Consider the following 17,983-nt stretch of genomic DNA (forward strand, 5'->3'; position numbering starts at 1 on the left):
CTGAATTCATTCTGATTTTATTAATCCAAAGTCATCACAAAATAATGAGGGATTCCTGTTGACATTATCCAATCCCTGGCTTTTTGAAAGGTGAAGTAAATTCTACACTGTACATAAGATACTGTATGTCATATTACAATCATCAAAATTGTGATAAAATTTATAATTATTTCACAATGCAAAAACCTTTTTGATGTTAATGGTCTTTATACAAAATATATTTTCATATTTTCTGTTAACTTTAAGGTAAAAATGAACACATTGCCTTATAGAAACATTAAAATTACACTGAATGTTTAAAAAATACTATTACAAAAAGGTTTGCAGTAATTTACACTACAGATACAAATCATACAGACTCTTTTATTGTCCCATACAAATAAAAAAAGACTATATCAAATACCAGAAGAGAAGACACCTTTGAATACATCAATAATTAATATAATAAACTAAACAAATGAAACTTTCTCTCTCTTTCCATTCAAACACAGGTTGATTGAAGCTGAAATCTGGGAAAAAGTTCATCCCTCCTCCTGAATTACTCCTCAGACTTTTTTAGTGGCCATTTTCATCTTCTCCATTGTTTCCTATGGAGGGAAAACAGTTAAAAAGTCACACATTTTATTTGCTTTAGGTCCATGAAGACCCAGCCAAACAAAACAGACATCAGGAAGGAAAGTTTAGACACGGTATGTTAGGGCAAATGCACATCCCATCACACTTAATCAGTGGTGCCCTTTAAGCAGGACATGATGTTATTTGTCAATACTCAATGTTTTCGAACATTACACTCAGTCCCAACCTGATGTTTATTGAGTTCAGCCACTCGGCGAGTCCACTCCTCCTCCGTCATCTCCTGATTATTTCCCTCCATTTCCTCAAGCGCAGGTAACTTATTTGAACCTGCAGTGAGAGAAAGGACAGAAAGTCAGACCACATTCCACAGAAAAAAAATCTAATTTCATCCAGCTTTGCTGTTCAAATCCCAGCCTCAACCCCAGCTGCAGAAAAACCAACAGCAATATCCCAGGTTTTAGCTCACCATCACAAATAACAGCAGTGCAGACCCAGTTCCCGCAGGCACAAACGCAGCGGTTACATTCCATTTGAGTCTCAGCACCATCCTCATATGTCTCGTCCTCTAAGGCACACTCTAAAAATGTGTAATGGCACTCAATACACATATTTTGCAGGCTATATGTTCATACACAGGTCTATAAATGTATTATACTAGAAAATGGAGCGAGTGGTTGTGGATCTTACTCCTCTCTGGAGGGTTGAATCCAGGCCTGAGGCAGTTCAAGAACTCATCGAAGCTCAGTTTCCAGTCGGCATTCTCATCAGACAGCTCAATGAGGGCATCCACACACAGACTCCTGCAGAACACACAGTCACCACTGCTTTTAATATTTTATTGCATCTTATAACATTCTGTTGACATTCTGTCATCCAAAATTGCTACTGGAATAACTACTACCCTTTAAAATAAAATTCTCAGCATTATTTTAGTGTCATATAATAGCTATCTGTGGTTCTCTTTCCTGGTAAAGGACATCACAGAATGTACAATGCACACTAATGTTTAAAAGTTTGGGATCGGTAAGATTTTAAAATATTTTTGCAAACAGTGATGGCAAAGCTGAATTCAGAGCAGTCTTCCGTATCACATGATCCTAATATGCAAATTTACTGCTCAAGAAACATTTCCATTATTTCTATCAATTTTGAAAGCAGTCTGCTTAATTCATTTTACATTACGCGATACGTTGGTTCTTTGATGAATACAAAGTTCAAAATAGCAGCATTTATTTGAAATGGGATTCTTTTGTAACCATATAAATGTCTTTACTGTCACTTTTGATCAATTTTATGCATCCTTGCTGAATAAAAGTATACATTTCTTTAAAAAAAAACATACTACCCCCAAACAGTATAACAGCAGTTTGCAAACAGATAGCATGTCTGCTTTCTAGCCGTCAAGGCATTTGATCGTTCACAAAATTATAAGAATAAGCTCCAATTAATTTTCCTCTCTATTAAGCGTTCTACATTCAATCCTAATTCAATTCAAATTCCAATGCCTATGAAATATCTCACAGAGAGAGCTTACAAACGAAAAAGGACTTCCATGTTATAATGTGGTACAGATTGGACAGTAATGGACTATGTACTGAAATATTGTGTTAAACAGCCAAACAATTCTGCATTTGTATTACAACCTGCAAACTGTATTACGTATATATATATTGGCCATTGAACACCCTCATCTCTAGATATCAGTATCAGCACTGACCTTTTGAAGAACTCATATCGGTCGGAAGACCACTGGAACAGTCACAGTGGTGAATCTCGTGGGGTCTTTATCAGATTTACTAAGTGATGGATTTTGCGCCCATTTTTATTGACCAAAATAAAATGCAACTTAAATGCCGAATGCACAAAGTAAAAACAAGCTGTATTTGATAGCAATATCTTGTTTTGTCTTGTGAGAGTAAATTGTAAGCATACTGAAAGACTTGCTTGCGCTTCGGTCAGAGGACAGTGAGGTCATAATCATTACGTTTAATAGACTAGCCCAGAGATATATCGGTTATCAAAAAGATTTTCAGAATCTTCAGATAGAAATTATCAGAAGCGGCTGTAAAGAAGAACTGATAGAAGTATTGACACAGATAGTGCCGAGTATAAAGAAAGTGCTCAGGTTAATAAACTTTACAACTGTAAACTGTCTCTATCTACAAATGACACACTTTCATCAGTTTATCTGATTTGTGCAGGTCAAATGATTAAACAAAAAACAAGATTGTAAGTCATATAAGATGGAGATGAACCAACAAGGGCAAGAGAACATTATATACTTGATAGAGTATGCCTATTATGAATATTATATCTGAATGCATGTGAGAGATTTTTTTATAGATGTATTGTGAAACTAAACTAAAATTAAGGTACACTTTTTCCACTGTAAAAGCCATTTACACCCCCCCCACCACAATTTTATTTAAAGAGACTTTGTATTGGTGTGGGTGTGTGTATGCGTGTGTGACCTGAGTAGGCGGTTGTTCTCCTCCTCAGCATAAGGAGATGTGACATTTATTGCAGTCTCATTATGTTGAATGAACTTCAAGAGTTCTGTTGAATCCAGCTGAGCATCTCCATTATCATAGTTCTGTTGAAACACGAACAGCATAAAATAAAAGTGTGAGACACACCAGCATTTCTGATGACAAATGCATTGTGTTCAATGAATCAATATGTTGACACACACACACACACACACAAACACCTGGAAGTATTTGAGGAGGACGTCTGAGAAGTTGGATCCTTTCGAAAACCAGCCGTCAGGCTCCACCTCAGACTGCAGCCATTCAATCACACGACTCCTCAACTCATTGCGGTCCGTAAGGTAACAAACAACTAAATAATCAAACAAATAGGCCCAACATGTTACAATTGCACTATACATCTGAAAACTAAGTAAATTTATGCCCTTTCAAAACATATTGACCACCATCTTTGACCCAGTCAGACTCTATTTGAATAGATAATGATTAAAATGAAAATTAATGAATGAAAATACATTCTAGAAAAATCAAGAAAATATAATCCTTTGTTTTCAATCACTATCTACTATTAATAATTTTAAGTAATTTTTAGTCCTGTATTACATATTCCATCCAAATAAAACTGCTCAGTAAATACACTCGAGTATTGAATGTTATATGGTAGACTCTAACAATAAAAAGGCATAATTCCACATTTAAAAAAAAAAAAAAATATTGAATGATAATCAGTTCTCAACCTAACAGATGTATGTTTACTCACTTGGGCTGTTGGTGACTTTTTCCATTTTTTTCTCTAAACGAGAAGAGACAGAAACCAGGTCAGTGAGTTTTATCAACACCTGAAAACAGAAGCTGCCTTTTCTGCAATGTTCTTAAAATATTTTGCATATTTATGTATTCAAATGTGGCAAATTGTGGTGACATTTCTGAGAGGAAATGGCTGCAATTATTTAAATTCCTAGGCTACAATGACATTTCCCATTAACATCTATGCTAGTGGTTCGAGGTGAAGCATCTACACATACTCATCATTGAAATGGTAAGGTCTGTTTTATATATTGTAGTATTCCATGAATGCAACTATGCAAACACTATAAACCTGTTAAATGGAGAGCACATACACACTTACCTTTACAATGTCCATCATGGGCTACCTGAACTTTGAGTCCGGTGAGACAGGCATCACGATGCAGCTCACAGTGATTACGGTATGTCTTCCCATTACTTCCACAAACTGGACGCTTATGGGGTTTACATTGCTGATCAAGACACACACACACACACACACACACACATTGAAATAAGTGTACATTCATGAGATCCATGTCATTTATTTCAGTTGTTCTCAACTAGTGCATGTTGAATCAAAGAAAATGGGTCATGGGTCTGTTATAACAGAAAAAATAATTTTAAAATTAAAATAATAATATGACAATTAACTATGAGCATATTTGAATAGCAAGCAAATAAATAAATAAATAAACTTTTGAAATGGTAAAAACTCATTTCATGTTTTGTTGTTTAAAGGCTGTGTGTCCAATACAATTCATCTGTTATTTTAATATGAACTAAAAATAATAGCCTACAATATCTGATCCAGTGTTTGTTGCAGGATAGTAAATTACAATTCTGCTGTTATTTATATATTTGTGTGTGTGTGTGTGTGTGTGTGTGTGTGCACTTGTACAGCTATCTTTGTGAGGGCCGGTTTGAGTTTTAGACCATCGGAGTGAGGACAATCTTGTAAAGTGAGGACATTTTGGCCGGTCCTCACTTTCTGAGACCCCTTTAAAGGCCTGTTTGAGGGTCAAGACTTGGTTTTAGGGGTCAGGTTATAATTGGGTAAAGGGTAGGTTTAGGGTAAGGGTTTGGGTGAGGCACTTAGTTCTGAAGGTTAGGGTTAGGGTAAGGAGCTAGTGATTGCATTGTGTCAATGTATGTCCTCACAAAGATAGCTATACAGAGTTGTGTGTGTGTGTGTGTGTGTGTGTGTGTTTTCCTGTCATGTTTTAACGTTACTGATTTTCCATATTGTTGTGTTGTTGCATTTCAAGGATATTTTTGTTTACTTGTGTATGATCAAATATTTTGGTAGGCTACTTGTTGGGTCACCACTTGATGACCAAAAATTAAAACCTATGCCATGAAAAACACCTAGTTTGTTTATAAAACAGTAAGGGGCAAATGTGGATGATAATGCCACAGTCCGTAATAAGGTTGCCAATACTTGTAAACTGTTCCTGCAGGTTTATTTATTATGCTTAACTGAAATGTTTGCATTGAAAAACTTATTCTGTATTATGTAGGCTGTTTCTTTGACAAAGAAAGTAAGAAAGAATATTACTATACATTGATTTTCATGGGTAAAATATATATTTTAGGTATGGGAGTGGCAATTAGAGTTATGGTAGTTAGTTTAATTAATCATTGGGATGCTTTAGTACTAGTTTTGTAAAGCAGATCTGGCAACCGTGGTGGGAAAGGCAGCATGTGAATGGGTTTTTTCAGAGTCCCGGTGAATGTGTGGCTGAATACAATGACTCACCTCAATACACAGACAGCTTGGTTCTCCTTTCTCTGTCACAGCACATTCTCTCCCAGCTCCACAGAACACATTGGCACAAACTTTACTTTTACTCCTTACCTCCTGCACAAAACACAGACAGAAACAGAGAAATGTAAGTAGGTCTACAGTATTATCACATCAAACAGCGTTTCCAGGATCTTTTCGATATGACAGTGACATTTAGTGTTGTACTTTGGCTAATCCCATTTTTATCGGTAAAGGCGGAAAACATGCACATTTTAGACGTAACCACAAGATGGCAGGCTATACTTAACATAATGGTGCACTGGGTCAGGTCTAACAAAACCTGAAGCAGAACTGTTTATTTATTAATAAATGATAACCACCATGCTGTTTTCTTTATTGGGTAACATCCAAATAACAAATGATACACTGACCCACAGTCGTACAAAAGTGGAGGTAACACTTTATTTTGATAGTCCACTTTAGACATTCTACTAACGGTAAGTAACTTTGCAACTACATGTCAACTAGCAGTCATTAGAGTATTAGTAGACTGTCTGCTTAATAACTTCTAACACTTTATTTTGATGGGTCCACAACATACAACATACTGACTATCAGAAACTTTGCAAGTATATGTCAACTTATTCTACTAACCCTAAACCTACCCTACTGAGAGTTAGTAGACATGTAGTTACAAATGAATGAGAATTAGTTGACATGTAGTTACATAGTTACTTATAGTTAGTAGAATGTCTAAAGTGGACTATCAAAATAAAGTGTAACCAAAGTGGACTTTATGCACTCTTGTCCACCATGTTTTCCAGAGATGGCAAAAGTGCACACATCCTTCACTCAAGTAGAAGTACAGATACTCATGTTTAAAAATACTTTGGTAAAAGTAGAAGTACTGGCTACACTTTTTTACTCAAGTTAAAGTAAAGAAGTATTGGCTTTGACATTTACTTAAGTAAAAAGTACTCATTACTACTACCTGTTTTAGTGACGCTGGTAACGGGACCTCACGTCATATTGACACATTAATACAAAATAACTTACATTTAATATTTTGTTAGCTAATGAATGTATCATGGCTGAACAACCACCATGTAGAACAGGGCAGGACTGGGACAACATTTCAGGCAAGGAAATCTCACACTCATCCAGGCCATCCCATACACCCACAACAAATTCTGAAACCACGAATAACCCTTTTTTTTTTGTATGGCCATCACATTTTAAAAAAGAGGTTAGGCTGGGGCCATGCAAAATAATTAAATGTGCTCCACTGAACTTCACCTTCACTTCCATTTTCCTTTTCAGTCTCTTCATTTTCCACGATATCTCTCTACATCTTACTTTGTGTGTGTTTACTTTTTTTCCACTAATTTTCTTGAACCTGTCAATTTTCCCATCAGCCATCTGCTATTATGAACAGAACTGTCTCCACTCTCCACCCTGTTGCAAAACAACCACCTCATTGTATTCTGTTTGCAATAACATAACTTTTTTTAGTTCAATTTAAAGTATCGCATTATGACCATGTGTTGTTGTTCCATCTTATAATGACTTAAATAGATTTAGCCAAACTATACTTTTAAATTGCCTAAATGTCAAAATTAGTACAATAATAATTACATCATGACAATATATTTAAAGAAACATCCTAATACTGTACATGTTATTGCATTATCATGAGTCATATTTTTCTCTTACCAAAGTTAACCATGGTTTGTTACAGTAAAAGTATAGTAACCATGTTTTTTTTTTTTTGGCAGATTGATTACAATCCGTTTTAATTTACAACCATAGTTTCACTACACATTTCATGGTTAGACTATAGTTAGTGTAGCAAAACCATGGTTCATTTGTGGTTACCATGGTTTTTGGTTTGAATTTTCTTAAGCGTTATGTTATCTGCCCTAGCTCCCTCTCCTCTAAACGTATTATAAAACGATGTTTTATAACATTTGTTTGCTAAATTACTACTGTAACTTTACAGTAGATAATAATGATGTCCTTTATCATACAGTATTTTGAGTGATGATAGTAATTTAGTTCAGTTTAGTTTAGAGTAGGCTATTATTAATCATCTGGCTGCTAAGAGATGCTAGCAGTTTAATTCTTAACTAACGTTAAGTAAACAAACACAAAACTACAGCCTATTTACAGAAGACCTGCACTTGAAGTCATGAACAGGTCAGTAGTTTTGCCTCTCTGATCCACTCCATCCTCGAGTCTCTTGTATTGATTACTCTGATAGAAACCGATAGAAACCTTTTGGCGGAGACGCGGAGTGCGCGCGAGCAGAATCGCGTTACCAGTCAAGACTAACCGATTCATGATTTATTATAGATTTGTTATCGAATGGTGATCCACCAAAACTAAAGTAACGAGCCTGGTTTGAAAATGTGATTAGTAGAAAGTACAGATATTTGTGTAAAAATGTAAGGAGTAAAAGTAAAAAGTAGTCAGAAAAATAAATAGTGAAGTAAAGTACTGATACCAGAAAAATCTACTTAAGTAGCCTACAGTAAGTATTTGTACTCCGTTACTTCCCATCTCTGATGTTTTCACCTAAATAAACAGAACTTGCTCATTCACTCTGCTCAGACATGTGCTGCCCTGACACAGCTCCAGATGGGAGCCAGACCTGTTGACCTTTGCCATCTAATAAAGAGGGTGAGTAACAAAGAGTCGGACCAAAGACAATACACCAGCACATGCTGTCACTCACTGAAAAACACACACATATAAAAGCAGCCCCACACGACTACAAGACAGATGGCACACACACACACACAAACATACAAACAAACTGCAACATCTGTGTATCCGTGCTCTGATCCTTCTACAGGAAAAGCATTTGTACTAGTATACTATCGAAAAGCAGACGTTTTTGAGCTACCTCTTTGTAGTCTTTCACCTCTGGCAAAGTTTTATTTTATTTAAAGTGCAACCAAAAAGACCAAAATAGAACATTGGTAATATTCTTATAATATAATATAATATAATATAATATAATATAATATAATATAATATAATATAATATAATATAATATAATATAATATAATATAATATAATATAATATAATATAATATAAACAATTTAAATACAAATAATATTAAATTAGAATTAAATTTTTTATTATATATTTTAGCCTAGCATAGCACAATCTACATTACATATGTACTATATTGTTAGTGAAAGGCTGGCAAAATTTTCTTTTTAATTACTTAGTTTTAATTAAAGTGCAACAAAAAGGAACACTAGTAATATATTTTATAATATAATGTAAAATTAAAACTAATAATATCTGTATAATAAATATTATATAAAATATATTTTACATTTTATATATGCAGTGTGTGTATATATATATATATATATATATATATATATATATATATATATATATATATATATATATATATATATATATATATATATATATATATACACACACACACTGCATATATTCCAAGAGATATTCTTTCTCTATTCTATTATATATTCTGGCCTAGCATAGCGCACTGTACATTACATATATACTGTATTTTTAGTGAAAGAGTGGCAAATGAAGCATTACCTTTTTAAAAGCCCCAGAGGAGGTACTCACCAGTGCAAGTTCTTACTTGCTGGCTCAGGACAGACTGCATCTGTGTACAGAATGTCCAGCAAGATGTCGTACATGTATAGTTGGATACATGTTGACATACAGCCTTGGGACATCTGTCCATCTCTACATGGCCTGTGACCCCTCAACTCTGACCTTTAACTTCTCATTGGGAAGACTGTGGGACACAATAGAATGGTAGCTCAAGGAGGTGAGGAAAAGGGATTATGTTTTAAGGGGATCATGTAGGGTGGAGCAGCCTAATGTGCAGATTCTTCTCTCTCTCTATCACATGGGAATGTGTACACGTGCAATGAATATTTCACATAAAATGTTCATTGGGTGCCAATAATATGATCTCACTTGGGGAATGCATCAGAGTTTTCCAGTGGTTAGTGTGTGTGTGTGTGTGTGTGTGTGTGTGTGTGTGTGATTAAATGTGTTTACTAGTGATGACTCAGAGTGCCAGAGAATATGTACACAGGGAAAAGTGAAAAACAAACAGGCCTGTCCATTTTGATCTGTTAACAGACCCAAAGACCTTTTTCAAATACTTTTCAGTTGAACTTGTATTTAAGTTTCTTGACCGGGTCTGATTTAAGATATTTCAACAATCGCTGTATGGTTATTCTAAAATATGAAAAGAAGCATACTCAATTCATCTCCTTTATTCATATGAGCATCCTAACCAGACAAACACAATAACACAACCAGAAATATTAAGCAGCTCGACTGTTTTCAATATTGATAATACTAAGAAATGTTTTATGAGCAGCAAATCAGCATACAGGTGCATCTCAATAAATTAGAATATCGTGGAAAAGTTCATTTATTTCAGTAATTCAACTCAAATTGTGAAACTCATGTATTAAATAAATTCAATGCACACAGACTGAAGTAGTTTAAGTCTTTGGTTCTTTTAATTGTGATGATTTTGGCTCACATTTAACAAAAACCCACCAATTCACTATCTCAACAAATTAGAATACTTCATAAGACCATTTTTTGGTCTCTTGTTTCTCATTTCCCTCTTGACAAAACCCCATGGATTCTCTATGGGGTTCAGGTCCGGTGAGTTTGCTGGCCAGTCAAGCACACCAACACCATGGTCATTTAACCAACTTTTGGTACTTTGGTTTTCAAAAAAACACAATGGACCAACACCAGCAGATGACATTGCACCCCAAATCATCACAGACTGTGGAAACTTAACACTGGACTTCAAGCAACTTGGGCTTTGAGCTTCTCCACCCTTCCTCCAGACTCTAGGACCTTGGTTTCCAAATGAAACACAAAACTTGCTCTCATCTGAAAAGAGGACTTTGGACCACTGGGCACCAGTCCAGTTCTTCTTCTCCTTAGCCCAGGTAAGACGCCTCTGACGTTGTCTGTGATTCAGGAGTGACTTAACAAGAGGAATACGACAACTGTAGCCAAATTCCTTGACACGTCTGTGTGGTGGCTCTTGATGCCTTGACCCCAGCCTCAGTCCATTCCTTGTGAAGTTCTCCCAAATTCTTGAATCAATTTTGCTTGACAATCCTCATAAGGCTACAGTTCTCTCGGTTGCTTTTTCTTCCACACTTTTTCCTTCCACTCAACTTTCTGTTAACATGCTTGGATACAGCACTCTGTGAACAGCCAGCTTCTTTGGCAATGAATGTTTGTGGCTTACCCTCCTTGTGAAGGGTGTCAGTGATTGTCTTCTGGACAACTGTCAGATCAGCAGTCTTCCCCATGATTGTGTAGCCTAGTGAACCAAACTGAGAGACCATTTTGAAGGCTCAGGAAACCTTTGCAGGTGTTTTGAGTTGATTAGCTGACTGGCATGTCACCATATTCTAATTTGTTGAGATGGTGAATTGTTGGGTTTTTGTTAAATGTGAGCCAAAGTCATCACAATTAAAAGAACCAAAGACTTAAACTACTTCAGTCTGTGTGCACTGAATTTCTTTAATACACGAGTTTCACAATTTGAGTTGAATTACTGAAATAAATGAACTTTTCCACGACATTCTAATTTATTGAGATGCACCTGTATTAGAAGGATTTCTGAAGGATCATGTGACACTGAAGACTGGAGTAATGATGCTGAAAATTCAGATTTGCATCACAGGAATAAATTACATTTTAATATATAGTCAAATAGAAAAAAAACATAATTTGTCACAATTATTACTGATTTTACTGTATTTTAACCACCAGGTAGCCTTGGTGAGCATAAGAAACATCTTTTCCAACACACTTACAGTATGAATGAGGAAATAAAATCTATAGTTTAATACAGAGCCCCGCACATGACATGCAGGAAAAAAAAAAATAGTAGGCTAAATCGTGTGCACAATTTACTAATTTGTTCCCTCGATTTGCTAAATTATTCACACAATTTATAAATTGAGGGAATGAATTAGTAAATCGTGTGCACAATTTAGCAAATCGAGGGAACGGAATAGCAAGATTTATTTATTTTTTTCTTGCATGTCATGTGCAGGGCTCTGTAGTTTAACATATTAATATTAAATATAACATTAAAGAGAGAGACAGATCAGTTTTGAAGAGAACTGAAAGAGAGGAATTCACACCTTCACAGATGCTGGCTAAAGTGCAAAAACCAGAAGAGTCCCCCACACATTCAACAGAATATTAACACCAATAAACCGAGATGAGCGGAAACCCCTTTCACACACCTCACAAAACTCCTAACAGGCTGTATAAAGCACACACGCAGATCGAGCATTGACCTAAAACCAGAGGGCAGACGGCACATTCCTCACATTCCAGAGTGTGTCAGCTGAGATCGTTTGATGGAGATCAGAGCAGACAGACTCTGTAAGACGACACCACATTATTAGTGAACAGATGTCTGTGTAAAATCACTATACTGATCCTAACTTTAAAAATACGCTCAGATACACCAGCCCTTCTCTCATGTGGATGAGCTTAAGTCTGAACACACGTTTGACTTTCATTAACACCCATAAGAGAACCACAGAGGAAACTCTGAGGAAAAAATATGTGCTCATCCACATTTCAACAACGTTGCTTTTGACAGTATAATCTGCAGTATTTGCCAGAAACGAACTCAGATGTGTCAAAAACACAGCCAGCACTGAAAAAAATAAAATGGCTTTGTGTTAAAAAGGAATTTACTTCATTCCCAGTGCCAAAACACATTTTTGAAAACTTGAGATGTACTACATTGTTTAGACTTAATCTCAGGGCTTCAGTATCAATGTATCCATATTTCTGTCCTCTCAGACTTTCATACTTATTGATTATTAACACTTAATTTTACTTGAGCAATCTAGAACGAGTCTGTGGCAAACGTGTGAAGAGTACAGTTCTTGTGAAAAATGAATGTACACAGACTGTGATGAATCATTTAACATTGAAATTCTAACAAAGTTTTCTTTATATTTTCATTTAAAAAAAATGTTATGTACATTTATTATATGTTATGTACACTGTAATATATAAAACTAGTTAACACTACTATGTGAGTGTTTCTAAAAATACAACAGCTGAAGGAGTGACAACAAATTTGTCATCTTTCTCTCTTCTGACCAATGTAATAATTTTTTACTCTTTTGTAAAGTCATAAAATGATTTTTCTTCCGCTATTGGAGCTAATGTGAACACAGAAATTATATTGACTATGACGATTTGTGCTTCTGAGAAGATTGGAAATTGGTTTCTAGGGACCAGAATGTCTTGTCTCACCACATAACAAAACTACAAAACTCACTTTCAACCGCATAACAACACTTTAACAACTTTAGCCTAAGAAGCTTTTTATTTATACTCATGAGCCACCAACCAGAAGCCTATTAATTTAGTGCCCTGCAGTGGCAGAATGCAAATGAAAATCCTGTGATATCTATAGTTGCTGTATTTTTCAGCAAAGCATTTAAAGCCTCTCTCTATTTCTTATACTTCTGTCTGCCAGATGTTTGTTCATGCTCATGCAAAAATAAAGAATGCAGGTGTAAATGTGTTTTTGATGTTGGGAGAATTGGCAGGTGTATAAAGCATAAGCTGCAAAATGTCTGTTCATACAGGTTGAGCTTAAGTAAATTAGGCCCCTTTCTGATATTGGTATGACTGTCAAAAATAGCCCAATTGATCTGAAATAACCTTACCTTTAATATGATGATATAAACATACTCGTCCCTAACTTTTGTTAAGCCTGCATAGTAGAAACAACCGATGAAAAATCTACAGAGATGGAAATGTGGACTAAAATATACAAAACATACACTACTGTAATGTTTCTTGAGCAGCAAATCAGCAAAGTAGAAGGATTTCTGAAGGATCATGTGACGCTGAAGACTGGAGTAATGATGCTGAAAATTTAGTTAAAATAGAAACTTATTTTAAATTGCAATAATATTTCACAAAATTACAGTTTTTTTCTGTATTCTTGATCAAATAGATACAGATACAGCCTTGACAAGCGTAAGAAACTTCTTTAAAAAAAACTTACTGATCCCAGATTTTTGAACGGCAGTGTACTTTACGCAGCACCTAAGGGACCTTTGCAAAAATAAAAAATCCATTGATTTTTGCATGCAAACAAGAAAAAAAAAACTGCTAGCATGAAAAATGTATTGTTCTCACATGAAAATTTCACATAAGTTCGCAAAAGCGTCTGGTGCTCATGAAATCTTTTGCTTATTTGCATGAAAAAGTCAGATTTTTATTTTTGCAAAGTTCCCTTTTGGTTTGTCGCACTAATATTTTCTTTGTAAAGTTCTATGACAATTTTCACAGCTTTGTTTCAGACATAGTCCAAGCACTTGCGCTACTTCCAACAACAGAACTAATGGATTTGGAACGTCTGCTTTGAAACGTCCAGTGTAGACAGCCAAAATTCAGCTTTGCATTACATAAATTAGATTTTAAAATACAGGTGCATCTCAATAAATTAGAATGTTGTGGAAAAGCTCATTTATTTCAGTAATTCAACTCAAATTGTGAAACTCGTGTATTAAATCAATTCAGTGCACACAGACTGAAGTAGTTTAAGTCTTTGGTTCTTTTAATTGTGATGACTTTGGCTCACATTTAACAAAAGCCCACCAATTCACTTTCTCAACAAATTAGAATATGCTGACATGCCAATCAGCTAATCAACTCAAAACACCTGCAAAGGTTTCCTTAGCCTTCAAAATGGTCTCTCAGTTTGGTTCACTAGGCTACACAATCATGGGGAAGACTGCTGATCTGACAGTTGTCCAGAAGACAATCATTGACACCCTTCACAAGGAGGGTAAGCCAAAAACATTCATTGCCAAAGAAGCTGGCTGTTCACAGAGTGCTGTATCCAAGCATGTTAACAGAAAGTTGAGTGGAAGGAAAAAGTGTGGAAGAAAAAGGTGAACTTCACAAGGAATGGACTGAGGCTGGGGTCAAGGCATCAAGAGCCACCACACACAGACGTGTCAAGGAATTTGGCTACAGTTGTCGTATTCCTCTTGTTAAGCCACTCCTGAATCACAGACAACGTCAGAGGCGTCTTACCTGGGCTAAGGAGACTCCCAGTGGTCCAAAGTCCTCTTTTCAGATGAGAGCAAGTTTTGTATTTCATTTGGAAACCAAGGTCCTAGAGTCTGGAGGAAGGGTGGAGAAGCTCATAGCCCAAGTTGCTTGAAGTCCAGTGTTAAGTTTCCACAGTCTGTGATGATTTGGGGTGCAATGTCATCTGCTGGTGTTGGTCCATTGTGTTTTTTTGAAAACCAAAGTCACTGCACCCTTTTACCAAGAAATTTTGGAGCACTTCATGCTTCTTTCTGCTGACCAGATTTTTGAAGATGCTGATTTAATTTTCCAGCAGGATTTGGCACCTGCCCACACTGCCAAAAGCACCAAAAGTTGGTTAAATGACCAAAAAATGCAGATGAGCTGAAGGCCACTGTCAAAGAAACCTGGGCTTCCATACCACCTCAGCAGTGCCACAAACTGATCACCTCCATGCCACGCCGAATTGAGGCAGTAATTAAAGCAAAAGGAGCCCCTACCAAGTATTGAGTACATATACAGTAAATGAACATACTTTCCAGAAGGCCAACAATTCACTAAAAATATATATTTTTTTTAATTGGTCTTATGAAGTATTCTAATTTGTTGAGATTGTGAATTGGTGGGTTTTTGTTAAATGTGAGCCAAAATCATCGCAATTAAAAGAACCAAAGACTTAAACTACTTCAGTCTGTGTGCACTGAATTTATTTAATACACGAGTTTCACAATTTCAGTTGAATTACTGAAATAAATGAACTTTTCCACGACATTCTAATTTATTGAGATGCACCTGTATATTTAAATATTAAATTTTATTTTATTAAAATGTTATATTTGAAATATTTTATTTTTTAATTTAATTTTGTTTTATTTTAAATTGTAATAATATTTTACAATATTGTTGATTTTACTGTATTTTTGATCAAATTGGCCTTGGTGAAAACTTACAGGCACCAAAAAAAAAAAACTTACAGGCACCAAACTTTTACATGGTATGTATGTATATGTTTTTTCACATTAGTTTCTTAGTCCTACCACATTCCTACATAAAAAAGATCAATCTGTTCTTTAACTCTTTAACCATCTCATCATCATGCAGATGGTACATGTGAAATCATCTCTAAAAATATACCCTCCACACAACTGCTCTACTGAACACAGGAACTTCATTGTGTGAGCCCTGTTGTTTGGTTTCTAATGAAAAGGCATGAGGTGGTTCGTCCTGATGATGTGCAGATGTAAACAGGCCTCCAGGTGCACACATGAAAAGACCAGCACATCTGCCGTGTCTAACTATGTGTCAGCACCTGAACACCGCACAAGACCAAAGTACAGATCACATGCCAGAGTTCTGCACACACATACAACACAGAACAGCTGTGCTTGTGCGTCTGTGTGAAGTGTTCAGAGTTAGTGTTAAAATGCCCTTATCCCACCCGTGTGGTAATGTCTGCTGTTGTTTGGCTTTCCATTACTCCACCTACCAATTACTTTGCTTTTACCTGCCAAGACAAACAGCAGCTGCTCATTCATCTGCTAAGCCCAGACAACTAGCTCACATCTGACGCCTACAAATGCTGGGTTTACACTCCTAAAAAAGGTTTATACTTCAGGGTTTCTGAAGTTATGTTAAGTTCAAACGGTAACACTTTAGTATAGGGACCAGTTCTCTCTTTTAACTAGTTGCTTATTAGCATGCCTATTATTAACATATTGGCTGTTTATTAGTGCTTTTAAAGCACATAATGTGCATGACCATATTCTACATCCCTAATCCTTATTATACCCAATACCTAAACGTAACAACTACCATACTAATTATTAATAAGCTGAACATTAGGAGTTTATTGAGGCAAAAGTTGTAGTTAATGGTTTGTTAATAGCGAGAATTGAACCATAAAATAAAGTGTGACTGTTCAAACTATCACAGTGAGAAACCAATCTATAGAAAAATGGAAAAGTTTATCTATTAAGTTATGAATATTTACTTTACTCTTAAAACAAAATGCAATGCATAACTCAAAACATGGGTAAAATGCCTATTAAAAATGTATATGGTAAATATTAACGCAGTACACTGGGCCCTACTAGTTTTTAACCAAAGTAGTATTGCACATAAAAATAAAATAAAAAACATTAGAAATAATGTTTTAATATCAGACATGAAATTCTCTGATGCCTGCATTACTTGAATTATGGCTGTAATTATTTGCAGTTATTCAAATTGACATTATGCCAAATTGAAAATATACAGAAGTGCTCTGTTCAGCTCCCCAAGACATTATTATCCTCTATTAGAGAACTTTATCCAAACAATTCAGAAGGCTTTCTCTCTTACCTCTGCGTAACAGCAGACAACGGAGAGGACAATGAATGGAGAAAGTGTCCTAATAATCTGCAGAAAGATATAAGCACGGAAGAAGATATATAATTATAAATGCAACAAAATATAAGTACAAAGATATCAGATGTATTGGTGCACACATAAGGTCTGTGCAATGATAAGAAGCATGATGACTTACCATTATCAGGAAGTGAGAGAAGAAAGGAGAGATGTGAGGAGCTGTTGCACGGACAGAGAGAGAACTGAGGGATAACATTACAGAGTTCTGGAGAGATCCAGTGATCCACCCTCCCCCACAACCCCACCCCCAAACACACACACACACGTTTACTTAGCTATAGAAATGGGGACATTCCATAGACTTGTATTATTTTGATATACAGCAAGTTACAAATACTGACATTTATCTACATGCACCCTAAACCGAAAAAAAAAAAATCTATTTACTTTATTTTTATGCTATTTTTACAAATGAGGAAGTCCCCAAAGGAGGTTGTAGGAGGTTTGTCAGAGTTCACTTCTGGGTATAAATTTGTCCAAAAAAAGTAGGTACACAGAGACGGACTATTCTTAGTCCATCTCTGTAAAACTTTATTGGCATGATTTATATGGATTACAATTGCCAACCTATTCAAATTCTTATAAAACATGTTAAATTAAGTTTAAAGGATGGAATAATCATAGAATTTGTATGTACATGTTAGTAACTTTCATTAAACAAACATCATAATACCGCATGATCATATTTAAAATCAAGGATTCAAAGAAGGAAAAACAAAGGGGAAAAAAACAGTCACACTCTCTCTCTCTCTCTCTTTACACACTGCCGCTCAAAAGTTTGGGATCAGTAAGATTTTTAATGTTTTTTAAGAGAGTCTCATCAAGGCTGTATTTATTCAATCCAAAAA

The 17,983-nt window shown here is 35.5% G+C and overlaps 1 protein-coding gene across 2 annotated transcripts; it reads right to left on the reverse strand.

The window, feature by feature from the left end:
• fstl1a (follistatin-like 1a) lies at positions 1-17,983 on the reverse strand. Of its 2 annotated transcripts, none has more exons than XM_058775997.1 (11): positions 17,254-17,983; positions 17,070-17,126; positions 5,611-5,712; positions 4,195-4,324; positions 3,826-3,858; positions 3,287-3,417; positions 3,048-3,169; positions 1,264-1,376; positions 1,043-1,153; positions 803-903; positions 1-587 (listed from the first exon to the last, which is right to left on the reverse strand). In XM_058775997.1, the coding sequence occupies exons 1-11, from the start codon at positions 17,329-17,331 to the stop codon at positions 546-548; spliced, it is 1,020 nt and encodes a 339-aa protein (XP_058631980.1). In that variant the 5' UTR covers positions 17,332-17,983; the 3' UTR covers positions 1-545. The 2 variants fall into 2 exon arrangements, with proteins under 2 accessions (XP_058631980.1, XP_058631990.1); XM_058776007.1 differs by lacking the exons at positions 17,070-17,126; positions 17,254-17,983 and adding exons at positions 6,895-7,053; positions 7,773-8,210.

This window comes from Onychostoma macrolepis, chromosome 01 (genome assembly GCF_012432095.1).
Source record: "Onychostoma macrolepis isolate SWU-2019 chromosome 01, ASM1243209v1, whole genome shotgun sequence".
Taxonomy (NCBI): domain Eukaryota; kingdom Metazoa; phylum Chordata; class Actinopteri; order Cypriniformes; family Cyprinidae; genus Onychostoma; species Onychostoma macrolepis.

Coding starts and splice junctions, on each gene's coding strand:
- fstl1a (XM_058775997.1), bottom strand. CDS start 17,331: ATGTTATCCCTCAGTTCTCTCTCTGTCCGTGCAACAGCTCCTCACATC. Junction 3,418..3,825: donor AAAAGTCACCAACAGCCCAA/GTGAGTAAACAT, acceptor TTGATTATTTAG/TTGTTTGTTACCTTACGGAC. Junction 588..802: donor CTGAACTCAATAAACATCAG/GTTGGGACTGAG, acceptor TTCCCTCCATAG/GAAACAATGGAGAAGATGAA.